This window comes from Melanerpes formicivorus, unplaced genomic scaffold (assembly GCF_026170545.1).
Source record: "Melanerpes formicivorus ecotype bairdi unplaced genomic scaffold, bMelFor1.0.p_v2 SCAF_36, whole genome shotgun sequence".
NCBI classification, from domain to species: domain Eukaryota; kingdom Metazoa; phylum Chordata; class Aves; order Piciformes; family Picidae; genus Melanerpes; species Melanerpes formicivorus.
Genome location: NW_027142388.1, coordinates 2,477,358 through 2,503,843, shown reverse-complemented (window position 1 = coordinate 2,503,843; position 26,486 = coordinate 2,477,358). Strand labels below are relative to the sequence as shown.

Sequence of the window (26,486 nt, the reverse complement as noted above, 5' to 3'; positions counted from 1 at the left end):
AACTCAGCATCTGGCTAACCCAGGCTGGAGATGAAAACTCACCCTGCTCTAAAGGACTATCAAAAAGATTTGTTCTTCAGTTTCAGACACCCAGAACAGCTGAGTTTTGGCAAGCCCTTATCTTTTTCCTCAAGGATGTTAGTTGTGCTATAGATTAGTTATCACAGCAATAGTGAGGCCTTTCATTTAGTGTGGTCAGAGAGCACTGACAGGAAACACTGAAGTGGCAGGAGCACTTCACAGCTTGGTTTGTTGACAAGGCAGCTCTTGGCCTGGGAAAGCAGGGAAGTGACCTATGCAGGCACCTGTGTTTCCAGACAGAACTGCTTTCCTGCTGGGTAGCAGGACTTGTTTTAGCAGGATACAGGCCAGCTTCTGACACCAGCAGTTTGACAGTCAAATCCTAGCACAGACATGCTAAAGCTTTGGACTAAAAGAAAAATCAAAGTCAGCATAAGTGCAACCTGGGACTTTTAAAGAAAGTATGTCCTCAGCTCACATGGCATTTCACTTGCCCTGAAGCAGGCATTTCAAATCCTGGCAGCTGTGCAGACATAAGCTACCCTGAGAGCCAGGAAAGGTTTGGATTTTTTCCTCCAACTATTTCTATCCCCATACCCAGTTCATTTGCTTGCTAATGAAAGCCTAATACATCCACTGCCTGGAAAATAGGGAGGCCCTGGTCCTAGCCATTTTCTGACAGCCTCTAATTGGGTATTCCTCCAACCAGCCTGGGAAACATCCCTTAAGAATGGGTTTGGAAAAAAAAACCACAAAGCTTATTTTTCTTTGACCAATACGCAAGGGCTCATTCTAGTGTTCACAGATCCTTAAAGACAGTCACAGCCCCACTGACAGATGTAACTCATTGCTCCACATCTTGTTTCTGTGTTTGGAAACTTCTGTGGTCACCTTGCCTGTAAAAATCAGCAACATCATTCAAGGGTTTAGAGAAGTTCACAAATTGTCAGTTTGGGTACTAACACAGATAAGAGTTTCTGACCCGTTGCTCACAGTAATGCTAGATGAGAAGCCACCCAGAGCAGCTGCCTATAGTTAGGGGTGAGAAGGGAGAACAATTGCCATTTCAACATGTATACCAAATTCTCTAATTACTTCTGCTTTAAAATGACTGCATAGTCACATCCATCATTGCCAAGCTACTTGATTAAAAAGCAGAAGAATCAAAGTTGTTGTCAACTGTTATGACACATCTGGCTTCAAAATTAGCCTGTCAGCTGATAAAATGCCAAACTTGTAATAAACCATTCCACAAGCAATCTACAAAGCCTGTTTCTTACTGGACAAACATTCCTCTTGTGTCTTTGACTGAAAAGTTGCTGCAGGCTAGCTGCTCTGACCACATCGTGACTGCCTGTCCAGTTCCGAGCCCCTCAGTTCAAGAAGGACCTCAAGGAACAGCTTGAGAGAGTCCAGTGCAGAGCCACAAAGTCAGTGAAGGGAGCAGAACATCTCCCTTGTGAGAAAAGGCTGAGAGAGCTGGGGCTCTGTAGCTTGAAGAAGCAGAGCCTGAGCAGTGATCTCTTTCCTGTTGATAAAGATGTGCAGGGCAGTGACAGCAGGATGGAGCCAGGCTCTGCTCAGTGATGTCCAAGGACAGGACAAGGGGCAATGGGTGCAAACTGGAGCAGAGGAAGTTCCACAGGAACAGAAGGAAAAACATTTTCACTGTGAGGGTGTCAGAGCCCTGGAGCAGGCTGCTCAGAGAGGTTGTGGAGCCTCCTTCTCTGGAGACATTCAAAACCTGCCTGGATGTGTTCCTGTGTGACCTATCCTAGGTGATCCTGCTCTGGGAACTTGGACTGGATGATCTTTCAAGGTCTCTTCCAACCCCTAACCCCAGCCCCCTTCTCCATGTGATTCTGTCTGCAGTGCATGCTTAAACCTCCATGTATAAGCATCCAGTTAGCTATTTCCCACTGTATTTTGTTAAACAGAAATATCCTAACAAACAAACAAACAAAAAAACCCATAAAACTGCTGTTCCATAACACCCAAATAAGGCACTGAGGTACAAACAAATCCTCAGGTGCTCAGCCTCAACACATTTTGCAGTTCATAATACTGCCCTCATGAGGTTCCCTAGAAAATTATTCAGTTCACCAACTTCCCCAGATGACCATAAGCCATCTTACTGAAGGCTTTATCATTACAGATCAGAACTTTAAAATTAGCAAAATATTCTGCTGCATCTTCTTGCAGCTCCAAATTACTGCAGCACTTACAGCACTTCTGTGATATCTTGAACAGGAAGCAGGCTACACCATGCACCAGTGACTGCTGAAATCAGTCTGTGTACAACTGACTCAAACTTAAAAACTAAATGCAGCTGATTATCTGACAACACTCTGGATAGTCTCACATCTGGAAATTGCAATTAACAGAGCAAGCCACAGCTGTTCAGTATTCTTTAAATCTTTAAAGGCTAATTTCAGTCATTATGAGATAATTAAAGCAGCACATACAAAATATGTCAAAGAGAAAGGAACAGGAAAGATCCAATTGCATTAAGTTGAAAAAAAAAAAGCAGTCAAACTTTATTTGTAAATAACTGTGAGCCCCATTTAGCAGGTCTAGCAGAAAAAAAAAAAAAGGGACACTGTGCTGCAGTATAGAAATGTCCAAATCAGGTTTTGAACAATGGATAACCAAGTTCCATTTCAGATCCCAGCAAATCTCTGTCCTGGACACTGTGCTGTTTGGCAATTGAAGGGAGCACTAAATTCAGCTATAGCTGCCTCCTCTACAAATGCAGAGGCCTGGAACATGGCATCCTACCATCTTCTGATAAGAACAGTATTCCAGTGAGAGAGAAAGAGAGGGGAAGGAAAATGGGTCATTTCCTTTGTTCCTGTCAGGATGTGAGAAGTAAACTGCTAGGAACAGGCGGACTGGGAGCTTCTTAATAGGAACTAGCACAAAGAAAAAGAGTGTTTCCATATAAGGATACTAACAATCCCTTCATACTGACCCTAACAACCATCTCTACAAGCAGAACAGCTGTCTTATTTATCAAATGAGGCCTCTTTCTTTCCATCTGTGATTCCAGAATTCTGAAACTTCTTTTAAAGTACTTAATAGACAAACAGGGAACTGCAGAAAGCACTAAAGTGCTGGAAATGGTCTCAACAACATGAAGTCACATTTTTGGACTTAAAGAAGATAGAGAAACACCAAGAATATGTGAGTAAAATACCAATATTTGTGGTGCCTCACAAGAAGAACTACAAAAACTCAAATAGAATTATCAAAGTACTGAGGCACATAACATTTTTAATGATTACAACTTCTCCAGGTGTCTTGCATACAGACAAACAGGGAAGTTATGTGAAAATGAAAAGTTTACTGCATTGCAAACTGGATATAGGGGCATTCAACACTAAGCAGTTAACATTTCTTCTGGTAGGTTATGCTATCAAAATTATAGTATGAGTCACCCAATTTCACCAAACAACAAAAGGTTCAACAGAGCCTGTTCCCTGTATCATCCTTTGTTTGTAGCTAGTCCTCACCTCTGGGGTTGGAAATCCCCTCCCAGAAGCTTCCAGGGAGCAATGTCACTTCCTCTACACCAACAATCCCAGATGATTTTCCTCAGTAGAAACAGATGTTACCAGCTGAAGGAATCCTTTTTACAGACTAATACTTCTGTGTTACTCTTACTCAGGCGAACAACTGCATCACTTAAACCAGATACAGTATTTAGGAGCAAATGCAACAACCCAACTACAGCACTTGCAGACAGACCAAGCTAAGTCTATACCACTGCTTTGTCTTTTAATTAGTATTCAGCATTCATATGTTTCCCAGACTTCATTTTGAAAATGTATAATGAACCAGTGACACACCACACAGATTACTACTGGGAAGGCATCGCTGTGCATCAAAACGTTTAACTCTTCTGTGACTTAGCAGCACACATGCACAACAAAAGGAGGCAACAAGTAAAAAAGAAGAACATATGAGCACTGTTCTTAAAAGGCCTAGAAAATGCAATGCATAAATCTAGAGGGCTAATCCTACATATTTTATTTGTTCAGTTTCAGTGTTAACATATTAGACAACTTCCTTTCTCACTGTTATTTCAGTGAATAATGTCATTACAGGAGGCAATGCTACCATTCACATTAATGATCAGTTTCAGTGGCATGCTACCTACACAAGCAGCTTTTGACAGTATATTCCCAGAGCTACTGTAGCAAAGAAAACTACTTTAAACCAAACATGCAATCATGAAAAGTATGTATACTTTTTCTTTTTTTTAATTAAAAAGCTAAACATATTGGCCATGATCACTCATCAGGCACTCATAGGCAGCTCTACCTCACATCCATGAAGCTTAACTGTAACTGTGGACATACTGGCAATGCACAGCAAGCATTGATAGATTAGCATTTAATCTCCCGAATCATGCTTAAATCCCATGATACCACGGAGCCTCCAAGCTGCACGTGAATAATAATTTCAGACTTAAAATAAAAAAGGTGTATCACTTGATCCGTCTACTGCCGGATCCCTGCATTTCTCCTGCAGCATCCCCTGCTCCCCAGCACTTGACGACGCTTGGTGTTGCAATTTAAAAAGCATCCGAAGAATGCCCCATGGAGACAGAACTTCCTGTTCCATCCTCGCCCCGTATCTCCGGCTACAGCATGCCGGGCAGAGCCCAGCAGCTGGGAGGCCCGGTCCGCATCTCAAGTGTAACGCACGCCTTGCTTTACCAACAAACACAGGGGTGCCTACAACGCACCACGGCCTGACCGCGGGGTTTGAGGGCTTCTGCCCCGATATGCTTCCCCCCTCCTCATACAACAGGTTCGAAATCCCGTTTCCGGGCAGAGGAGGGAGGCCAGCGGCAGGCCGCTGGGCCCGTGCACGGAGCACACGCCGTCGCTGGTGAGCTCCAGAGCCCGGGCCGGGGCCGAACCGGTACCACCGCCCTGCTGGGGGCGCGCAGGCTGGGCAGGGTTGGGCAGGGCGGGGCGGGGCGGGGTAGGGCAGGGCAGGCGCGGACAGTGACCAGACGCAGTGGTGTGCGGGGTGGAGGAGCCCACCCACCGGCCAGAGGAGGCGGCCCAACCCCCGGCGCTTACCTGAGCCTACAGCCGCTTCCGCCGGTGCCTGGCTGACAGGCCGCAATCTGCCACCTCCTACCGAGGAGCCCTCCCGCATCCCACACGCCACTGCGGCGAGCGCCTACCTACCTTCTGCTCGACTCTATGGTCTAGGGCGCTTCCCAGGCCAGCAGCGGGGCGCGGCTCCAGGACGAGCGAGAGGAATGACGGAGCGGCGCTCCCACCCCGCCTGCGTGCCTGAGTGCCAGTGGCGGGAGTGCCGGCGGGGCGTTGCCATGGCGACTCCGGCAGGGGACGTGGCGGGATGCGGTGTGGGAGCCATGAGCTCACGCGTGGGTCCGGCACTGGGCTATGGTGAATGGGAGCGGCTCAGCAGCGGATGCTTTTCTCCCGAGGCACCGCGTACCTGGGTATTGGCAGCGACCGTGGTCCCTTTGGGACAGGCCTGACACGGGACGGGCCGGGCGAGCACCTCCCCGGATCCAAGCAGCCACTCCGCTTCACGCTCCCTATCTCCTCATTCCCTCCGGAGGGAGCGGTGCTACCACCCTGCAGTCTGCCGGTGCTCCCGAGGATTCTGCATCCAGCCCCCGAAGCTGGTCCCCGGCTTTGGCCCTGAGTGCCCTGCCCAAAAATATGGAGCGTCTCTTGAGTCTGCTGTCCTCCCCCGATAACACACGTGGAGGAAGGCTTATCTGACAGAGCCACCGCTCCCGGGGGTCACTGCACTCCCACATACGACACGGTAGTCAGTGCTGCAGCAGTTAACGATCTTGAAATGATACCGGTTTGTGTTACTACCCTACCTCCACGTCCAGCCAGCAGCACACTGGGCATCCGTCTGTACAAACGGGCTCGCTGTGGAGCAACATACACGAGTGGCCTTCCAGAATGAAACATAGTTAGGGTCCATTCTGTTTAATATATCCCTTTCTCAAATTGTTTGATTACTACTTCCTAGCCAAATACCAGTGAGCTTGGAGATTGCCTCCACCTGAAGTAGGGTTTAGCGATCCTCCTCAAAGAGGAAAATCTTTTGGTATGGCAGGTGTGATAGCCAGGGGGAAATCTATCTTAAAACTTCATGCTGTTCGATTGTAATGCAGTATGTAACAGAAACCTGTTTGGGTTACAGCTGCTCATCCACACATGAAGCAAATTACCCCAATGTATTTATTTCACCTACTCTATAGATATCTTCTCTTTCATCATAGCACACCGGCTAAGTGAGAGCAGTTCTGCCTTGGTCAGTATCACCAGTGAAAGGGTGTGTGGGATTCTCACTGGCAGGTTCTCTGAGGTACCAGGGACTTTAGCAGACTTTTTACAGGCATAGACTGTAAATGATACCTGTAGTCAGATTACAGATCCAGATCACTTTCTCATGGTGAAATAGTGTTACGTAGCTCAAACACTCAATACAACACTGATGAGATTAAACCGCAATACCAGCAGAAGTTCAAGGAAGACTTTTTCCAGCCTCCAAGTTGCAAGCAGCAGGTTTGAGAACGTTCCAGGTAATCCATCTGAACATTTTGCAGAGGGCAGTTCATGTGTGGGACCTAGCAGCAAATGTTTTGACTTAAAATTTTGAATACCAAGAAGAACATTTCTGTTTTGTCTGTATTTCCATCCGTTAAGCAAACAGCGTTGCAGCTCACAACAGGAAAATGTGGAAGTGAAACAAATGCTGCTGAAGGCAGACTGGCATTATTTGCTAATTCACATTGTGCTCATATTATCAACTGAGCATTGATGTGATCTGAGTAAGAACAACATAAAAGCCAACGAAAGCGCAACCAAGTTCCGTTTCCTAGGACACAGTGTAATGTTATAACACAAAGAACTGTTACACACAACCTTCCTGGAGGAGTTAAAAGATGGCATTTTGGTCTTCTTTTGAAATTAAGGTCTCATTTTAAACTCTTCCATTAATATCCATACAGATGTTTTGTATTATCGCCAAAGGGGCAACAGTACCTTTGGCAGTATAGGTTGAGGACTGACCTGTTTGTCAGTGACAAAGGGGAAAGGGACAAGGGATTCTGGTGGACAGAAGGATAATGATGAGCCAGCAGTGTGCCCTTGTAGCCAAGGCTAATGGTATACTGGGGTGGATTAGAAGGGGTGTGGTTAGTAGGTCGAGAGAGGTTCTTCTGCCTCTCTACTCTGCTCTGGTGAAGCCACCCCAGTTCTGAGCTGCTCAGTTCAAGGAGGACCTCAAGGAACTGCTTCAAAGAGTCCAGTGCAGAGCCCCAAAGATGCTGAAGGGAGTGGAACATCTCCCTTGTGAGAAAAGGCTGAGAGAGCTGGGGCTCTTTAGCTTGGAGAAGCAGAGCCTGAGCGGTGACCTCATTCCTGTTGATAAAGATGTGCAGGGCAGTGACAGCAGGATGGAGCCAGGCTCTGCTCAGTGATGTCCAAGGACAGGACAAGGGGCAATGGGTGCAAACTGGAGCAGAGGAAGTTCCACAAGAACATAAGGAAAAACTTTTTCACTGTAAGGGTGTCAGAGCCCTGGAGCAGGCTGCTCAGAGAGGTGTGGAACTTCCTTCTCTGGAGATATTCAAAACCTGCCTGGATGTGTTCCTGTGTGACCTGCCCTAGGTGATCCTGCTCTTGCAGGGGGCTTGCACTGGATGGTCTTCTGAGGTCCCTTCCAACCCGTAACATTCTGTGATTCTTTCACTAAGTTACAACCCCATGATGCACACAATATTTTACACACTTGTCCTGCTCTTACAAATAACTGCTCAGCACTTGAAGAAATTACAAGAAATTAACAGGAGCAATGCCAAATACAGACTGGGATCAACACAGAGTCTCATGGAAGTTAGTGCTTTCCCGTGACTGTCACTCCTTTCCTTTGGCAGGGTTTAGTGCAACAGATGAAACATTCTCCAGAAATTTCCAACACCCATTTTTGAGGAACACTTAACAATTTTTGCAGGTCATGGCTGACCATCTGTCACACAGAAAGTTCAGGGAACTCACAAGCCTCCCAGAAAGGTCATGGCTGACCAACTGTCACACAGAAAGTTCAGGGAACTCACAAGCCTCCCAGAACAGTACCATTTTGTCAGAAAGTAACATAAGGAAGGGCACTTCGGGTAAGAATAAAGGTCAGCTCTAGTCAGTGCCCAGCCTCTGCAGTGCCCAGCAGCAGATGCTTAGGAAAAGATAAAAGTAGCACTGTGTCTGTGTATCCTCCCAGCTTCCGGCAAGCTGGAGCTCAGCAGCTTCCTGAGCCAGAAGTTTTAGCTTGATAGTTTTCCATGATTTTTTCTTGCTGCTTTTTGAACCCATCTCAATGTTTGGTATTAGAGAGCATCCTGTGACAGTGAATTTGATGCTGTGTTACGCACTTGCTGAAAACGTACTTTTGTTATTCTTGAAGCCTCTTATGAGACTCCCTGTGAAACAGCAGCATGCAGGATCACCATGCAGCAGAACTGGAACTGTCTGGGGCATGTGGTTGAGGAATGCTGCATCACAGAAACCAACAGAGAATGCATGCCCACAAAAGACATGCTGCATATTTCTTGGTTTTTCACAGAGGTGCAAAGAGAAGAAATCATTGTATTGAAGAACGCTCTTCCTCCTGAGTGCTTAAATAGTCTGGAAGTGTTAATGCAGTCAACACTCTGACTGTGAAGCATTCATTCCCATCATTATTTCTAAAAGAATTTTGTTTTATTCTTCCCTTGCAAGCTCAAATGCCTTTTATAAAAGTTCCTGACACATCTAGGTTTACAGTATCCAAAGTACAATTAGAGTCCTTCCTTGATTTCAAACCTTAACTCTGTAGGGAGTCACGTCTTAGCAAGTTAGAAATACCTCATCCATTCAGCAGAAGACATTCTGTCACTTTCGTTCTGCTCCTTAGCAGAGAAAGTGGTGTGATGCTGCTTATAATAAAATACTACTACATAACTGAAAACCAAAGTGAGTTTTGGTAGATAAATTAACTCCGTATTCTTTGGCATGATTTCTATTAAATCTTTTAAAAGAGAAGATAAGCTGCTTAGATGAAACAAAGCTGTGTCTTCTCAGTTATGGGATCTCTTTTAACTTGATTTCCTTTCAGTTGAATCTGTTCCTCACGTTGCTCAATATATTTGGAACTTGAGTCTAAAATGATGTGACTGCTGTAACAGCTGCACTGTAAGAGAGTGTGTGTGTATATATATGTATGTGTATATATATATGTGTGTGCATATATATATATGTGTGTGTGTGTGTATGTATAATGGAGATACTGCTGTAAGATACTGAGCATCTTCAACTCTCCCCATCTTCTCCAGAGATAAAATTACTCAAGTCTTGATTAAACAATTTTGCATTTCCATACAATTTAAGTTTGTGTTTGACTCAGAATATTTCTGTTTGTGCTAAATTCTAGTGCATGGCTTCAGGACCAAGCCTTCTAGAAACAAATATGTACAAGCTGCATACTGAGGGTGACATCCTTCTAAAAGATTAGCAGAGGAAAAAAAGTACTTTGAACAGAGCTGGTCTGAATTTAGATATTCCCTGAGCTAATTTTTATTATTTGGGTGTGGTGATAGAGAAATTAAAGGGCAAACTTGCCATTCTCTGTTAGTATTTGGTAACCTGGTGAGCTGATCAAGATACTCTTCTGTGTAGTGCTCTATCTGTGGAATCACCAATGGGGTGGAGTCATTCTAACATCTCAAAATCCCTGTGTTTTTGCAGACTTGCTGCATCAGGAATTGGAAACGTCACATCTGCTGACAGCTGAGCCCTTTTGAAGTGTGCAGCTCAGAGCTGGAGCTCTGGCAGTGTAAGAACAGGAAGGCAGTATCTGTGGATGCACCAGGATTTATTGACACAAGCTACTTTACAAGTTATGTAGTAAGCCCTAAGAAAATCTGCAGCTGATAAGTATTTTCCCTTGCTGGGGGGGGGGGGGGTGGTGGAAAGGCATTTTTAGTGACACACTACAACAATTGCTTGAATGATAGCAGTCTCAGAGGAATGAAAGTATTTCTTTTGCATTTACAAGCCCTGCTGTGGCAACAAAAAATCTCAACATTTTTCTCTGGAGTAAGAGACATTTTGCATCTTTTCCACCAATAACAGCCATAATTTCCTCTAACTGGAAACCAGTTTCACTTTTTAGAAGGGAATCAGGATTGACAAAACAGATCCACATTATTCCCAAAGACGGAGTTGTCTCAGACTTACTAAGAACAGAGTCAGCACTGCTGAGAATTATTCACTCTCATAGCCGGAAGAGGTGTCCCAGGCCGCTCACATTCTCAGGAACACAAATTTCCTGGGACAGCAGGTAAACGTAGTACATTTCCCATCACTAGCCCTGAACAACCTTCAGTTACTTCACAGTCATGTCCCTACTAATTGCTCTCAACCTTTGCAATGTATATTTAAAACAATGGCATTTGTCCCTGCTGACGCTGTTCTTTACAAAATGACATCTGATGTGATTTCCCAACAATTACATGGGAAAGAGAGCTATCAGGATCCTGGGGCACCACAATCTGTGGAAGGAGACTAACTTTGGAAGAGGACAAAATTAAACTACACTTCTGGTAGGAAACATGATGTAGAATGGCCTCTGAGGCACGAAACAATGTATAGCTTCCCCTCTTCCCCCCACTGGCCTGTTCAAGCTTTAGTATATTCTCAAGACCTGCCCATTGCACTGAAGCATTTGAAGCAACATGGCCTAAGCATGTATTCAGTGTGACCTCTTGTTGAATGGGATGATCAGCCTCTTTAGATACTCATCCACAGATGGGGCATTCTAAGCTTTGGAAAAGAGCTACCATTTACCATGTTAACTGCCCTGACATGTTGTTAACACAGGGTAGGGCTGTCCACTGACACTGTGTATCCTCTTGAAAGCCAAATTCAAAATCAGGGTGCTGAAGTGTTAGGTGTGCAGCGGCCCACCAGAGCAAACCAGCTGACCCTGACAGCGAAGACTGGAAATATTCCTGTTACAAGGGGTGCTTTAGTAAGACATAGAGACATGAAGATCAATTCCAACCAAGGGGAAGTTTCAAATGCTGATCCAGAGGTTTCTGCGTAAAGGAATTTGAGCAGGGAGGTGTAAAACTTGGTTCTAATGATAGTTCATCATAATTAATTTCCTCATTGTATGAGGAGACCGCTCACAACACTGTCCCAGTCTTGCCACCGTGTGTAGGACAGCCAGACCCCCCCTACTCCCTGTTAGTGTCAGTGGGCAGTCCACACAACAAGAAAGAGTGCAAGCAGAGGGGGTGCCTGTAAAGTGCAGAGTGTGATACAGGGCTAGGGCTTATTTGGAAAGGGACATTTGGAAAGCAGCAAATATATGAAGGCTGGAAGCAGATTTGTAACCTTTTTTACTGGTTTTCCAACTACACATATCTGCTTCCTTCCTTTCTTTTTTACAAGTCCTGTCACACCACTGCTGAGGGGGAAGAGTAGTGTGGGCAGCCATTTCTCAATCCTGAAGGGCACCAGCACCACTTGTACTAAAAAAAGGTGTTGGATCCTACATCATGGAGCATTACTGGTCCCCCTTGCAAAATTCTGGTATGGCATTTTAGTCATTGCTTCTCTTTGCTCAGAAGATGAACTAAGAGAAGAAGTGACAATTTCATGTTAACCACTTCAGCTTGTTTCCAAAATAAATGATTCTGAGTTAAATCCTATGGTGAAACCATGCACTTTCATTTTGCAATAACCTGCTTGAGGTTGTTGACTCATTGCTACGTGCCAGTCTTCTGATGTGTCCCACTGGTGTGAAGACGTGTTGGAACTGCTGACATGCAGCAGCTTCATGGAGGTCTGTCTTACGGTGGAAAACAGTACATGCACTCCAGCTAAGTCTCTTCTCTTGGGAGAAACAGTGGCACTTTAAAGGATAACTCAGAAGTAGTCTTCACTAAGAAAATTCAGGCTCTCTAAAAAAAGAGCAGATCCTCTTGTACCTGTAAATTTCCTTGCCTTCATTTCAGCACTAATTAAAAGACAAAATGTGGTACAAAATCTGTCTCTAATAGGATTCCTGATTCTTGACCTTTGATATGTCTGATCCTATAGCTATGGTAGCTGTCTTGAGATTACTGGGCTTTTAATTAATCTTTTGACTCATCCTTTGGCTTTTTCACACAAGCTTTGTGCATAAGCTTGCTACCAAGTGTAATTTTCTTTTCTGTCTTCCAGATGCTTAACATTTTAGGGACAAGAAGCAGCAGAAGCACATAGATAAGGGATGCACCACAAGTTATAAACCAAGCATGCTGTGGAGACTACATTTAAGGTTCCAAAAGGCAAATCTAAACATTGCTGGTGGGATGCTTCAAGGCTGAGCTAAGCCCTAGCAAGACTCAAGGGTTGGGCACAGCAGCTCTTCTGTGCCATGGTACAATGCTCACGTGCCAGGACAAGCAAAGCTGGTGAGAGCCTGGACCCCCCTTTGCAGCCCTCCCAGAACCTCTGTGCTTGGTATTTGTCCTGATTATGTCAGGAAAAGAGGGAAAACACAATCGCCTCTAATCCCAAAGCCCCTCTTGCTATAGTATGGTTTCTGTGCAATTGTTCTCAGCTTGAATGCCACTTCCACCCATTTTCACAGGCTGCAAAGCCCCCCTCTGCATCCCCCAGAATAATTTAATAAACACATAGCTGGAGCAGCAATAGATGTGATGACATTCATGGGCATTTGTTAATGGGTTACTTTGCTGCACAAACACTTTTGAATTTAAAGGCATCCAGACTTTATCAGCAAAGATTTAATTTGTAAGCAGTGATTTCATCACTTAACATCCCAAGTAAAACATCACGATGGGTTGTGTTTCCTTTTCAGACATCAGAACCTTTTTATTTTGTGGGATTGAATTAATTCTTGGTGTTGTGACAGCAACAGCAGCAGAAGACACAATGTGCTGAAGCTGATGGGGTCCTCAGGCTGCCCCCAGAAGTTGCATCAGTCAAGTTACCAGTAAGTCAAGTAAGCAGTCCTGTGAGCACCTTGCACCTATGGGCTCATTAGGGGTAGTCTGTGCAACAGACTCACTTTCAGGATTACTTTTTAATAGAGTAATTGAAAATGGAGGTTGTTGCCAGCAGACAGGGTAAAAGCAAATATCTGGGGTAAGAGAAAGAAACAAAGAGACAAAGGTGAAGTATGAGGAATGGAAATGCCTCTAAGCAGAAAGGTTCATTTGCCCTGTTGTTATTAAGCATGTCTTTCCCCAGAGAAATAATTGCTTTGGATTAAGTGATTTGTAGGAGTAAGTTGCTCGGTAACAGGTAGCAAGGGAAGGTGGGGTGAGGGCTGCAGAGGTAAAACAAGCTATGCACTGGCTTCCCTTCTCAGCCCAAAGCCCCGGGCAGCTGCACAGGCCCCAGGAGTGCCTCCCGGCAGGCACAGAAGCACACAGACCATTTATCAGAGGAAATTCAGAGTTCCGTGCTCCTGGGCAAGTGGCAAGGGTGGGGCTTTCCTGTGCTTATGGGCTAAGATAACTGGCATTTCTTCCCCCCCTTTTAATTGTTCTTCTGTGCTGTTTTCTGTATAATCATTATTATCATCATAAATACAGCTGTTATTCACTTTCAGCTTGTGTTCTGGGCTTCTTCCTGTTCACCTCTGAGATATCTCTGTCTCTGTGGCTGATTCTTTTGCACATTCTCCTTTCCCTGACACTTTTCTGAGTGATTGTAAGCAGCCTCAGTTTGACAGACTGCACAGCCCCAGTCACACATTCCTCCAGGACTTGCACACTGGAATTTACAGTTTTAAATAATTGAGGTAAACTGTATGTATTTCATATACAGCCTGAAAAGGAGATAACTCCTCTTTACCAGGCAGCCTCTGCTAGAAAGACATTTTCCATGCTAGAAATGTTTACAGCTCCTCAGGCAGAGATTCTTAATGGGAGGGCTGCAGTTGTTATGTGTCAGCATGTCCATCCCATGATGGTCCACAAGCTGCTGATGTTCTGCTTTTTTTAATGTTGGTTTGTTGGTTTTTTTTGGTGTCTTGTGGGTAAAGTTTGTCTTCTGGCTGGAAAAACAAAAGAAGTGAAAGGGCACATCCAGAGGGTTGTGACCTCATTGCCATCCTCTTATTACCAGCACTTGGGTCCTCTGCAGATGGTTCATCAAAGCAAGTGTCAGGATGTAAGCAGGGCATTACTCAGTGTTAAGCCATCAGTCACGTCCTCAGTTGTCAATGCATGTGATTCCTTTAGCCTTTGCTTGTTGTTTCTTCTGCTGCTTTTGCTTCACACGTGGACTTTTCCACTCATGCTGCATTCATATCAGTCATAATATTTCTGTCACAAATCTCTGCATACTGTAATACATGTTGTAAATTACTGTACAACAGAGAAAACACACAGGGGCAGGAAATGTGCTCTTTTCAGCTCTGGAAGGACACTTTGGGCTAACTGAACCCAAATCTAGATAATCATTTCAAATCGGTCTGAACTTAATTTTCAATTTTGTCTAAACCATTTAAACTTCTTTATGATAAACCAAAACAGTCCTGGTATAAATCAAAACAAGTCTTTATCAGGGCAACCAGTGGAAAGCCACTGAAGCACAGCTCCCCATGAGCGCTGTGAGGCAGCTGGTGAGGTCTGTTCCCTTTCTCTTACAGCTATAACAGCATCATTGCCACCACAAAGGCTCGCTGCATCTGCCAGCCTGGGGGCTGTGAGCTGCTGGTGGTCTGCATGAGCTGAACCAAGGCTTGTTTGCAAGAACAATGCAAGACATCGGTGGTCCATGAGGAGACTGAAGCAGATGCAGTATCTAGACAAGCTGCTGCTGAAACCTCTTGTGGATATGCTCTTTTTGATACAGGCACTTAACTCCTTGAAATATATTTACCAAATTAAAACAGTAAAGTGAAGTTTGAAATCTTTATGCAAGATGTTTAAATATACTGCCTTGCTCTTGCCTCCAAACAGAGTTTCATGCCTGGTGTAAGATAAAAGCATTTATTCTTCCTGGACCAAATTAAGAATCTGTCTACTGGTATTGACAGATGATGTGCAGATCCCATATTCAAAGCTCTTCCATCTTCAGTGTGGTTCCTAAGGTGTTTGATGGTATTTGACTACACTTTTGCCTGTCACAATGTGCAAGAAGTGATATTCAGGTCGGTCAGCGTGCTCAGCCTTTGGGAAATGATCAGTTAGGCTCTGATAATGGGAACATCTGAACTGCCGGGTGCCGGCACTGGCAAGACCTCTCCAAAGGTCTGGCTGCAGACTTTGTCAGGTGATAGGAAATACATACAAAATGGCACTAAAACAAAAACAAACCAACAAAACAAAACAAACCCAACAAAACAAACAAACAAACAAATAAGGCAAAAAAAGGCAAAAGCCTGAGCAGCCAAATTCCTTGAGGGATTTCTCCAGCCCCACACTTTCCCTCGAGGAAACAGCATCCCTGCGGACTCCTCCCTAAGCAGGGTGCCAGGGCGAGCAGAGGGACATTTTCTCGGCTCCGAAGGGAGCCGTGAGCAGCGTGGCAGCGCTGTGCCCCCAGCCCCGCGGCGCTCCCCCGGCGGTGGGCAGTGCTGCCGCCCACCCGTGACCGTGCGAGTCCCCTTACGCGGGAAAGGGCCGGGCCGGGCCGGGCGGGAGGGCGGGCGGTGGGAGGGCTCCCCGCGGCTCCTCATATAGCCCTGCCCGGCGGCGGCGGCTCAGAGCAGGCTCTGCAGCCGTCCGGGAGCCGTAGTGCAGACCTGTCGTGCCGTCCTTTATACGGAGGCTTCGGTGAGGCAGCGGCGGCAGCATGACTTCGGCGGCGGTGGAGATTCTGGGGCTGGGGCTCGGCATCCTGGGCTGGGTGGGAGTAATCCTGGCCTGCGGGCTGCCCATGTGGCAGGTGTCGGCCTTCATCGACGTGAACATCGTGGTGGCGCAGACCATCTGGGAAGGGCTGTGGATGAACTGCGTGGTGCAGAGCACGGGGCAGATGCAGTGCAAGGTGTACGACTCCATCCTGGCACTGCCGCCCGAGGTGCAGGCGGGCCGGGCGCTCACTGTTATCGTGGCGCTGCTGGGGCTGGTGGCCCTGATGGTCACCGTGGTAGGCGCCCAGTGCACCAATTGCATCCGGCCCGGCAAGATGAAGTCCCGCATCGTGATTGCCGGCGGGGCCATCTACATCCTCTGCGGGGTCCTGGTTCTCATCCCGCTCTGCTGGTTCGCCAACATTGTCATCAGCGACTTCTACGACCCCACCGTGCCGCCGTCCAAGAAGCGGGAGATGGGGGCCGCGCTCTACATCGGCTGGGCGGCCACGGCCCTGCTGCTCTTCGGGGGCTGCCTCATCTGCTGCTGCTCCTGCTCCCAGCGCGACGAGACTTCCTTCCCCGTCAAGTACTCGGCGCCGCGGCGGCCCACCTCCAACGGCGAGTACGACAAGAAGAACTACGTTTGAGCGGGGTTGCCCCGCGGCCCCGGCCCTACGGGGACACGGACACGGACTGTCACCGGCCGCCTCGTGGGCTGGAACGGGGCACTGAGCCCGGAGAGTCTGAGCCGAGCTCTAGCGCTCCCCTGCCTCGAGACTCTTCTTAACGGGACCCCGTAAAGCTGCAGCCGTAGGCAGGGCAGCGCCCGGCGCACCGGTGGCTCTAGCAGCTTCGTTGGCTCTAGCCGCTTCGTTGCGGGCAGCGCCGCGCTCGGCGCCGCCGTGGACCCGGTACTGACCGCCCGCTGTGCCGAGACGAGCAAAGCCCTCCCCGGCCGCACAGTGCAGCCGGCCCGGCATCTTCGCGGCCCGAGGCGGCTGGAGGCACCGACGAGCCCGGGAGAGCCGCGGCAGCATGTGCCGGGACGCCCCGTCCGGGCTCCGTCTCTTGCCCGCCCGGCTCCCGGCGCTTCCCCGGCGCTACCGTGAGAGACTTGTGAGTACTTCACCGGCCGCTCTTGCTGCTGGCGCCTCTTGGGGCACCGCCGGCTGGTGGGAGCAGGACCTCGGGTGTGCGCTGTCACCAAGGAGATGCTTCCTTTCTTCATATGCTCTCCTGGAAACCTGCGTCAGGCTGTTGCCGGTGGGACTTCCACTGGTTCGGGGGTTTTGTTCTTCTTCTGTTTGGGCAACTAAACTAGGGATAACGTCCAAAGCATGCAACTAACCTTGGTCCTTAGTCCTGCAGGCAAGTAAACTATTTGGAGAAAGGTGTTTTATTTTCTTAATTTGTTTCAGTCCCTCAGAGAAGTGCATTGGTCTGTGTATCTGTGAGACCTTTGAAAGAGATTCAGGTAGTTGCTGTAATTTAATGGAGACTAAGATTACAGTAGGTTGCCTGTTGAGATCCTTTATCCCTTCTCCTTCACCAGCTTTCGTTCTGTTTTTACTTGAATATGAATTCATTGCCAGAATTATTGGAGGACTAGACTCTGAGATCTAGGAGATCTTTGTATGCCCTGGCTCCAGTGGTGCATCCCTCTCCATCCTCATCTGCACTACGGGAGGCTGGAAACTTAAAAACTGCCCCAGATTTTGATGGCTGGGGTATTCTATATGGATGGCTTTCATGGCCTTCTTGCCAAGCTCCACTTGCTGCCAATTTTGAGTTGTGTGTTCAGTTGGATGTGCATTTGGTTGACTCCCCACCATAATTTTGTTAACACTTGCTTTCCTTCATTTACCAAATTGGACAAAGAAATTGCTAGAAGAATTTTGCCAAGTATCTTGAATGAGATTTTATGCTGGCTGATCAGGAGATGTGAAGTTACAGCTCTCACAGCTCTCAGCTCCTCCATATTGCCCTGGTAACACTGTGCAGGCTGGAAGGAGGATGCTCTGGGCAGCATAACTCTCATTTTCTGAGCTCAACACCTGCTCAACTTCACCATAGCCTGGAACATTAGTACACACCTTCCATTTTACACTGCAGAGATTACCTTTTCTAGAGGAGGGGTTAAGGAGCAGTGTGATACTTTTCCATTAGTATTCTCTCTTCCATGCATTACTTCTGCTTTTAAATGAATGCAGAATTCTGCTACAGATGGTGGCAGGATCTCTATTGCCATAAGGGTATTTCTGCCAAGAGTTAGTGTGGAAATGTGCTTACATGTTCCTCAGAGCACAATGCTACGACCTCATGGGTGCCTCACAACCACAAAGCCCTACAGTGCACACACCTAACCTGAGCATTAACTCTTACACCTCTGTCCTAACGCAGAGACCAGGGACTAACCATACCTGTGCGTTTGCAACAGGCTTACATCAGCTGTGCTCTTGCCTTGCTTAGTAAAGTGAACCCCTGATCATATCAATGTATACACAGACCTGAATAAAAGACGGAAGCCTGGCCCCTGAAAGGTTTGGTGTTGGATATTGAACACACAGTTTACCCTTCTAAAGAGAATTGCTTTCTTGTTTAAACAGATAAATCGCAGGGTCTGAGCCCATGAGGGAACACAAAAGCAGAGCAGTATGTCTAGAAGTAGTTTGGCTCTATAATGAGGTGCAGCTCTTATACCACCTGCATTTAAGTAAAAGCTATCCTGTTGTTATGATGTGATATGTAGTTTTGGTACAAGAATGAAATATTCCTTATTTCATCATTGCAACTTTTTTTTTTTTTAAACACTGTAACCTTGTAAACTGTAAATGTATTTAAGTGCATGTATTTTGCAAGAAATCAACCAAAGTTGGCTTGTTATTGTGGTTTGGTGCCTTGATTTGTTTTGTGATTACTTTGGTATTATGCTAAATGATAATGGCCAGCTGTAGTTGTCACCCAGCCCACCGACACACTACACCCTCACTCATCTCTCTTGTGTCTTCAAAGGAGTCAGCAGATACTAGCCCAGATCCTGGACCTCACTCTCTTTTAAAGAACTAACCCCCAACCCCTGCCACCAGACACCCTTGCACATATCTGTGCTGTTGAGCCCTTCTGAAGGGCTGCAGGATCTGGCCTTTGTTTAAAAAGAAGATTAAACCTTTCTGGGCAGTGCTGCACTAACATTTAAAATCAAATCAAAACTGGTGGCTTGGGGAGAGGAGAGGGAGGGGAACTCACACCTTAGAACTGACTTTTTGTTAACAAGCCAAACTTCTTAACAAGTCACTTTGTGTCGGGGCAGAGCTGGATCCTCTTATAACCAAAATCCGAAAGAATTGCACAACAAAGCCTCTTGGAAGAAGCCAGCACTAACTGTGTCTGTACTAGGAAGCACAGCATCATCTTCCCAAACCCATGTCACTGCTGATGTAAGATGGTTTCACTGAGGTCAGTGGGGCAGCTCCCAACAATACCAGCAGGAAGTGGGGCCCATTTTAAAAAATAGGTTTATATTTAATCTCATCCTCCAGTATACTTATTTGTTGCTATGCTTTAAAAGAATAACCTGAGAGAACACTGTTACTGATGTCACTGGCTTCAGGGTAAGAGTCTAAGGTGGGGTTTGCTATGTTTTGTTTTCCACAAGCAAAGACCAAGTCCTGAACTTTTAAGACTTGGAAGTGCTCAGGAGCAGGTCTGAACCTCATTCCAATGGGAACAAAAAAATAATCTCTAGCACTTGTTTACTATTTTTATTTTGTATTTATGATTTCACATAAAAATAAAAATATCTAAGCCAATCCCTGAACAGGGGTAGTGTTTTTTTTTGTGAAAGGCATTACATTGTTTGGGCTCAGGAAGATGGGGTGCAACATCGCTGTCCAAAGGGCAACCTTCACCTGGGCTACCTTTGAGGGGAGAGCTGGGTCACTTCTGGGGAAGAGGGACTCCTCCCTTGCAGAGCACTCAGCATCTCAGCTTTCTACTGAAGCCTCAGACAAAAGAGCAAGTAGCAGCTGTTGGTCTTGTGATGCGAGCACATTAGGAAGTGGAGTGTGAGTCCCAACTATTTTGAGAACAGCTCTAAGTATGAAGCTTTTTAAGCTTTCAATTCCTACACGTCTAAACTAAAAAAGAACAAAATCCCACTGCAGCTTGGATCAGCCCCAACCTGACCTGATACCCTAATCCTTTCTGCCACTTGGTTTTTTTGTTTTAGTTTAGAAGTGCATTCAAGCTAGGGAAAAACATTTTCACAGATGCAGCAGAACAGAACCTGTGAAAAACATGTCTCTCATAAGGAAACTGTAGAGGCAGATTGCTAGTGGGGAAATTTGCCTGTGTTAGATGACTGCCAGGGAGGTCTTTCAATATTTTGTACTATCTTTCTCCCCCCCAAGACTTTCAAGCTTTCTTAACAAACTGTTGCTTTAAAAAATGAAGAAAAAAACATCTTCAAAGACTTCATTTTGCAGCATTCTTGCCAGCTGGGTTGAGATTAACAAAAGCTCCTTGCCACCCTCCCATTGCTATGCACATGCTGAGCTGGAAAAAGGGTGTCTGCGGTCTTGGCCTTTGTCCTGCTAAACGAACCATTTCATAGTTATGAATTTGAAAGTAACCTGCAGTTCATACCCTGCAAATCTGGTTAGATCCTGTCTGTGCAAAGAGGGGAAATGCACCAGGCAGAGGGAAAAGGAAGCTCAATCAGTCACGTCTGCTGCAGGATGTTTAAGGAAATGTTTCCTTTTCCTGCAAAAAGATGTTTGTGGGGCATCTGCTCTTTGGAATATACTGAAACATCTTACTGCTGGGGTGGGGAACCAGTGAAATTCCAGATTTTTGTTTATAAATCTATCCCCTGATCAAATATTGTGCAAGGATTTATTTTTTTTTCCTCCTTTCCTTGCCCATCCTTCAAACTACAAATGCAGGTAAACAGCCTCTTAAACCTACTTTCTTCAACTGATCCTTGCATCTGTAATGCTCAGTGAGAATCCTGCCTGGCAGAGCTACACACCATACCTTAGTATCACATAGATGCACACATTCAGCAATATATTAATGCAGTGTTCAGCATCAGGTGACACCCAAAATGCCTCCTTTTTTTTTTGTGCATACCAAAGAAAAACATCCTGAAGTACATGTCTGAAGGTTTGCTTTGATAAGTCTGCTTGGGAAGACACATCCCATATGTCTGCTGTTATTAGATTAATCAAGAGATAAAAATGAATTATTTTCTCAGGTCAGACATTGCATTTGTTCTACCTGTAGCCTGATTGTGATGGGATAAATCATTCCAAAAGCAGAGCCCCGAGGGAGCCTCATACTTCTGGTTTAGAACTGAGTTTTGTCATTCTTATTTTGGTCAGACCTTTGTCCATGCCTCTGTGTATGACTGATTCAGACTGTTCCTTGCTGCCTCTTTGCAGGAACAGGCTCTCTGTCCAGTAAATCCCTTCTTCTTCCTACCCCAGCCTTCAGTTATAAGAAAAGGACAATTTCAACCACTGCGTCATTGATAAAACCTCCCATGGCAACAGGGAAGACTTCATGGTTGCTTGGATACAGAAACCTTGCTTCACCTTTTCCTTTTCTTAAACACAGATTGAGACATTATGCCATGAATCAATTTAACACTGTCCTTTGTCTGTTGCATTTTGGGAATTTATTTACAACACTGAGCCTCCCCCTCCTTCCACAGCTCACCATGTAGCTTCAACCCAGAATCTGGCAAGGAAAAGCAGCAAGTAGTAGAGCTTTGTGTGGAAGCACATGTGTTATGTCAAAGGCAGCTAGCCAGGGCTCATGCCAATCTTCTCATCATGCTTGATTCCAGCTGCACCCAAGCCCCTCTTCTGCTGGCCTGAGGTACAGCTTTGCTTCACTCAAACTAGCACCTACTGTTTGTGTTGCTGGTTACCTTGAGGTGCTCAAGACCTATATGATGTGCCAAGCCTATCCCACAGAAACTGCAAACAACTTGTGAGAAATGATCAGCTGAGGTATTGTTCACAAAAGCTACTATTTCTTTCAGAAAAAATATGCTCAGTTTAGGCAGACTGAAGTGCCTCAGTGCTAATATGGACAGCAATTGTAGTGGATCCATGCCTTCTCACACATCACTTCCAAGTCCAGGTGAGACCTCACCTGGAGTACTGCATCCAGGTCTGGAGTCTTCAATATAGGAAGGACATGGACCTGATGGAGAGGGCCCAGAGCAGGGACATGAAAATGATCAGGGGGTTGGAGCACCTCTGCTACAAGGATAGGCTGAAGGAGCTTGGAAGAGGAGGCTCTGGGGAGACTAATAGCAGCCTTCCAGTACCTGAAGGGGGCCTACAGGAAGGATGGCGAGAGGCTGTTTGCAAAGGCCTGCAGTGACAGGATGAGAGGCAATGGCTTCAAACTAGAGACAGGCAGATTTAGATTGGATATCAGGAGGAAGTTGTTTACTGTGAGGATGGTGGAACACTGGAACTGGTTGCCCAGGGAGGTGGTTGAGGCTCCTTCCCTGGAGATATTCAAGGTAAGACTTGATGAAGCCCTGGGCAACCTGATCTACTTGGGGATGGATGTCCCTGCTGTGACTGTGGGGAGGTTGGACTAGATAACTTTTGAAGGTCCCTTCTGGCCCAGATCTTTCTGTGATTCTATGATCTTCCCATGGATCCTCCGGGCTTCCCCAACCAGGCAGAGAGTTTGCATGGCACAGAGAGGTGTTCTGGTGTACAGAAATGTAACAGATGTGATGCAGCCAGTTCATGTTTGTTTACAGTGGAAAACAGAAGAAAATATTTAGAGTAGCTGATCTTTACAGGCAAACAATAAATAACCCTCTCAAAAGTGACTCTGATCCAGTGAGCAAACTGTGAAGTCCATGCCAGTTGTAACAGAGACTATGTAAGGTCTCTCTTTACTTTAAGTCCTGCAATGGGGTAAGTTACATGGATGCAAATTTCAGGTGTCAGCACCCTACAGCAGCAGCTGTGCTGGCATGGATTATTTTTTGTTCTTCTTTTAGATGATTAGAAGATTTTCAAATGCATCAAAAGCTGGGGCTGCACAAAACCAGAGCCTGCAATGGCATTTTCCATCTGCTAGCAAAAATAGTTTACAATGTTAAATGCGTTTTGGATTTCAGCTGCCTATGTTCCTAAAGTCTCAACCAACCAGGTTAGCTGACAGAAGTCTGAGAGACATTCATCTTGATCTCATGCCAGGTACTGTGGCAAACAACCTAACTATGTATGGGTACCTGTGGGTCAACCATTCTGAGCTGTCTCAATTCCCCTCTGTTACACTCAAACCTAACTCATTAGTGATAATGACATTTGTAGTCAAAAGACTTCCAGAGAAGGTTAAACCTGAAGAGACTTCAGGCTTGGGCAACAAAAGAGATCTCTCAGGAAAGAAAAATAGGTACTGCTTGACAAGAGCATATGTGAAATCTCACAATGTTACAATTCAGTTTCAATATAACTTCACATATTTGAAGGACTGGGGGGGAAAAACCCAACAATCACAACTCTTATCAGCTCTAGCGAGTGCCTAGCACGGCAGAATTCTTGTGCTATGTATATTTTTAGACGACTCTCTCAGTTATAACGTTCTGTCCTTACTGTATATCTTTTGTTAGAATTAGGCTATCTGCTGCAGCAGCCTGGATAACCTTTAGCCTGAGCTACAAAACCTTTAACAGTTTCCAATTATAACAGCAATCTTTCATTCTGTAGTACAAATAAACCCAAGTGTTATCTCAACACAGAAGACCCACATGAATACCCAATGACTGCAGAATGATTTCATCATATTTTTTTCTCTATAATTTCCTGCTATTATTTCATTGGAGGTTACTGCCAAGATAAAAGCAACATAATACTTGCCACTGTTTACATCTACTTTATTTTTGTTATACTGTTGACATTTGAAAATGTTGACCTGCAAGACAGGTTTAAAAATGTAAAATCAACTCTGAATTCTATTCAGAGGGTTTGGTTTGATGTACTCAGCACTGGTTAGGCCATACCTTGATACTGTGTCCAGTTCTGGGCCCCTCAATTTAAGAAGGACATTGAGACACTCAAATGTGTCCAGAGAAGGGCAATGAGGCTGGGGAGAGGTCTGGAGCACAGCCCTGTGAGGAGAGGCTGAGGGAGCTGGGGTTGCTTAGCCTGGAGAAGAGGAGGCTCAGGGGAGACCTTCTTGCTCTCTACAACTCCCTGAAGGGAGGTTGTAGTCAGGTGAGAGTTGGTCTCCTCTGCCAGGCACCCAGCACCAGAACAAGAGGACACAGTCTCAAGCTGTGCCAGGGGAGGTTTAGGCTGATGTTAGGAAGAAATGCTTTCCAGAAAGAGGAATTTTTCACTGGAATGTGCTGCCCAGGGAGGTAGTGGAGTCCACATCCCTGGAGGTGTTCAAAAAGGGATTGGATGTGGCACTTGGAGCCATGGTTTACTTAGTCAAGAGGTGTTGGGTGATAGGTTGGACTTGATGATCTCTGAGGTCTTTTCCAACCTGGTTGATTCTATGATTCTAGGATTCTATTATGTTCTTGGGCCCCCAAGTTATTCTTCAACACTCCCATTTTCCCCTAATTTCATTATCTTATCCACCTGACAATGTCTACGTGCCCTGTTACCTGCCAGTTTTCACAGTTACAGAATGGTAGGGGTTGGAAGTGACCTCTGGAGATCATCAAGTCCAACCCCCCTGCCAAGGCAGGGTCACCTAGAGAAAGTCACACAGGAATGTGTCCAGGTGGGTCTGGAATATCTCCAGAAATGGAGACCCCACCACCTTTCTAGACAACCTGTTTCAGTGCTCTACCACCCTTAAATTACAGAACTTCCTCCTCATGTTTAGATGAAACATGTGTCCAAGTTTGTGGCTGCAAACTTGAGTAGTTCACAAAGAGAATGGTGTTCCACAAAGGATGTTATTCATCTTGATTTCTATTTGAAGATTATTTGCAATAAAAAACTGAGGTTTTTTATCTCCTCTTCCATTCTACAAATAAACATGAGCATGTCAGATAAAGGCAAGATTGGTTTCCAGAAAGTGAGTCTGTAATACACTTCTCAACTCAATGTTAGAACAATTTTAGAACAGTCCTAACTCCCACAGCTTACAGAGTGGAAAAGGTGGTTCTATAAGACACATCAATGAGAATAACTTTTCAGATACATGGAAATAGTTTCCCCATGAATATAATCTTATATATCTTAATATATATCTCAATCTTAATATAATGTAACCATGTGGACCAAACACCATTTTAGAGGAAGATTCAGTTCCACTGGGTGGTATAGCAAGAAATTAAACAGAGGCATTGTTAAAACTGTTGGTTCTGCAACACTTGATACTGGATTTTCCCAGAAGCCAAGAGTGTAGGGGAAAAATGCTGCTGTCTGGGTAAGATGGAAAAGAGACTGGTTGTCTGGTCAGGGTTATTAATGAACAGAGCTATTTAAGATATCCATATCATCATTATAGTGTCCCTCCTAAAAAGAAAGCTATTATCTGTGGCATCCTGCCCAGATTCTTCCAGAGCTGATTACATTCTTTCTAACCTGCACTTTCAATTCAGCACAGCAACCTTGTCTTCCTACCTGGATAGCTGTATAGGCTCATTTCATGCTCTGAAGCAGTTACTGCCATCTGTCCCAGAGGCTGATCATCAGTGGTGGGAAGAATACTTTGTCTTTTGCTACTCACAGGATTGTGGATTTAACTTGGTTGCTGTCTGCAAAATGGATCCCTAGCCTTACAGAAACGGTTCCTTCTTAGATTACAATGCTAGTACTGAGATTTACTGGTGTATAGAAAGCAAGTCCATATGAAAGGAAAGGTGGTAAGGGGCAACAAATTGTAAGACAATGTTTTCATTCCTTAACAGAATTACTGAAGTCTGAGCCATGCCACAATGTGGAACTGAGAATTTCAGTTTTCTTACCTGTTGCTACACAAGGATTTGTATTATGAAGAGAAATGCAAACTGCAATCCTCCTTCTGAACCAAAATGTCTTAGATCTGTTCTGACCTGATAGTGTGTTTTGTCCTTGCTATAAGGAAAGTGCAGAGATGGACATCTCAGATACATGTGCAGACAGGCACCTCAAATCTGGGACCACAAGAATGGTTCCAGACAGAACTGAAGCACAATCAGCTCAGAGAAGCCCAAACAGCAAGCAAAGCACACAAAGGATGAAACCCAATGGAACAGGTATTTTACAGATTAGTCATGGATCAGCTACATGGTTCAGTCCCCTCCCTTGCACTGGCACACATGATGTGAGGAGTGGAGTTAAGGAGACCAAGCTAGCTGAGAGCAAACCCAGCAGAAAAATACACAATAGCTTCCTTTGTCTAGCCACCATCTCACTACTCCTCCACACAGTAACATGGGCAGGAGTATTTAAACTGCTGTAAAACTTCACTTTTTGACCTTGCAAGTGAGTTTGAGTCAAACAAAAGGATCTTAACTCGGATGAATAAATGAAAAAGGAAAGCCATAATGAAAGTTCTCAGTGCTTTATAATGAGCAAAGGTGGGGCAAGGTAATACCTTGCTGTAGAGACCAAACT

The 26,486-nt window shown here is 45.5% G+C and overlaps 2 protein-coding genes and 1 long non-coding RNA gene across 6 annotated transcripts in view; 2 read left to right on the top strand and 1 right to left on the bottom strand.

The window, feature by feature from the left end:
• The window catches only part of LOC137450587 (septin-2), a 42,016-nt gene extending 36,749 nt beyond the window's left edge, over positions 1-5,267 (bottom strand). For 2 of the 4 annotated variants that reach the window (XM_068157298.1, XM_068157302.1), the window contains exon 1: positions 5,115-5,218. The gene's annotated coding sequence lies outside the window, so the exon portion shown is untranslated. The other 2 variants (XM_068157299.1, XM_068157301.1) reach the window with 2 other exon arrangements.
• A 4,763-nt stretch (positions 5,268-10,030) lies between these two features.
• On the top strand, positions 10,031-14,962 carry LOC137450589 (uncharacterized). The gene is made up of 4 exons (XR_010989605.1): positions 10,031-10,407; positions 12,297-12,529; positions 12,940-13,074; positions 14,740-14,962. It is a non-coding gene; the product is annotated as an uncharacterized lncRNA (long non-coding RNA).
• Positions 14,963-15,797: 835 nt separating this feature from the next.
• CLDN5 (claudin 5) lies at positions 15,798-19,046 on the top strand. The gene has a single exon (XM_068157294.1). The coding sequence runs from the start codon at positions 15,888-15,890 to the stop codon at positions 16,536-16,538; it is 651 nt and encodes a 216-aa protein (XP_068013395.1). The 5' UTR covers positions 15,798-15,887; the 3' UTR covers positions 16,539-19,046.
• Positions 19,047-26,486: the final 7,440 nt, after the last annotated feature.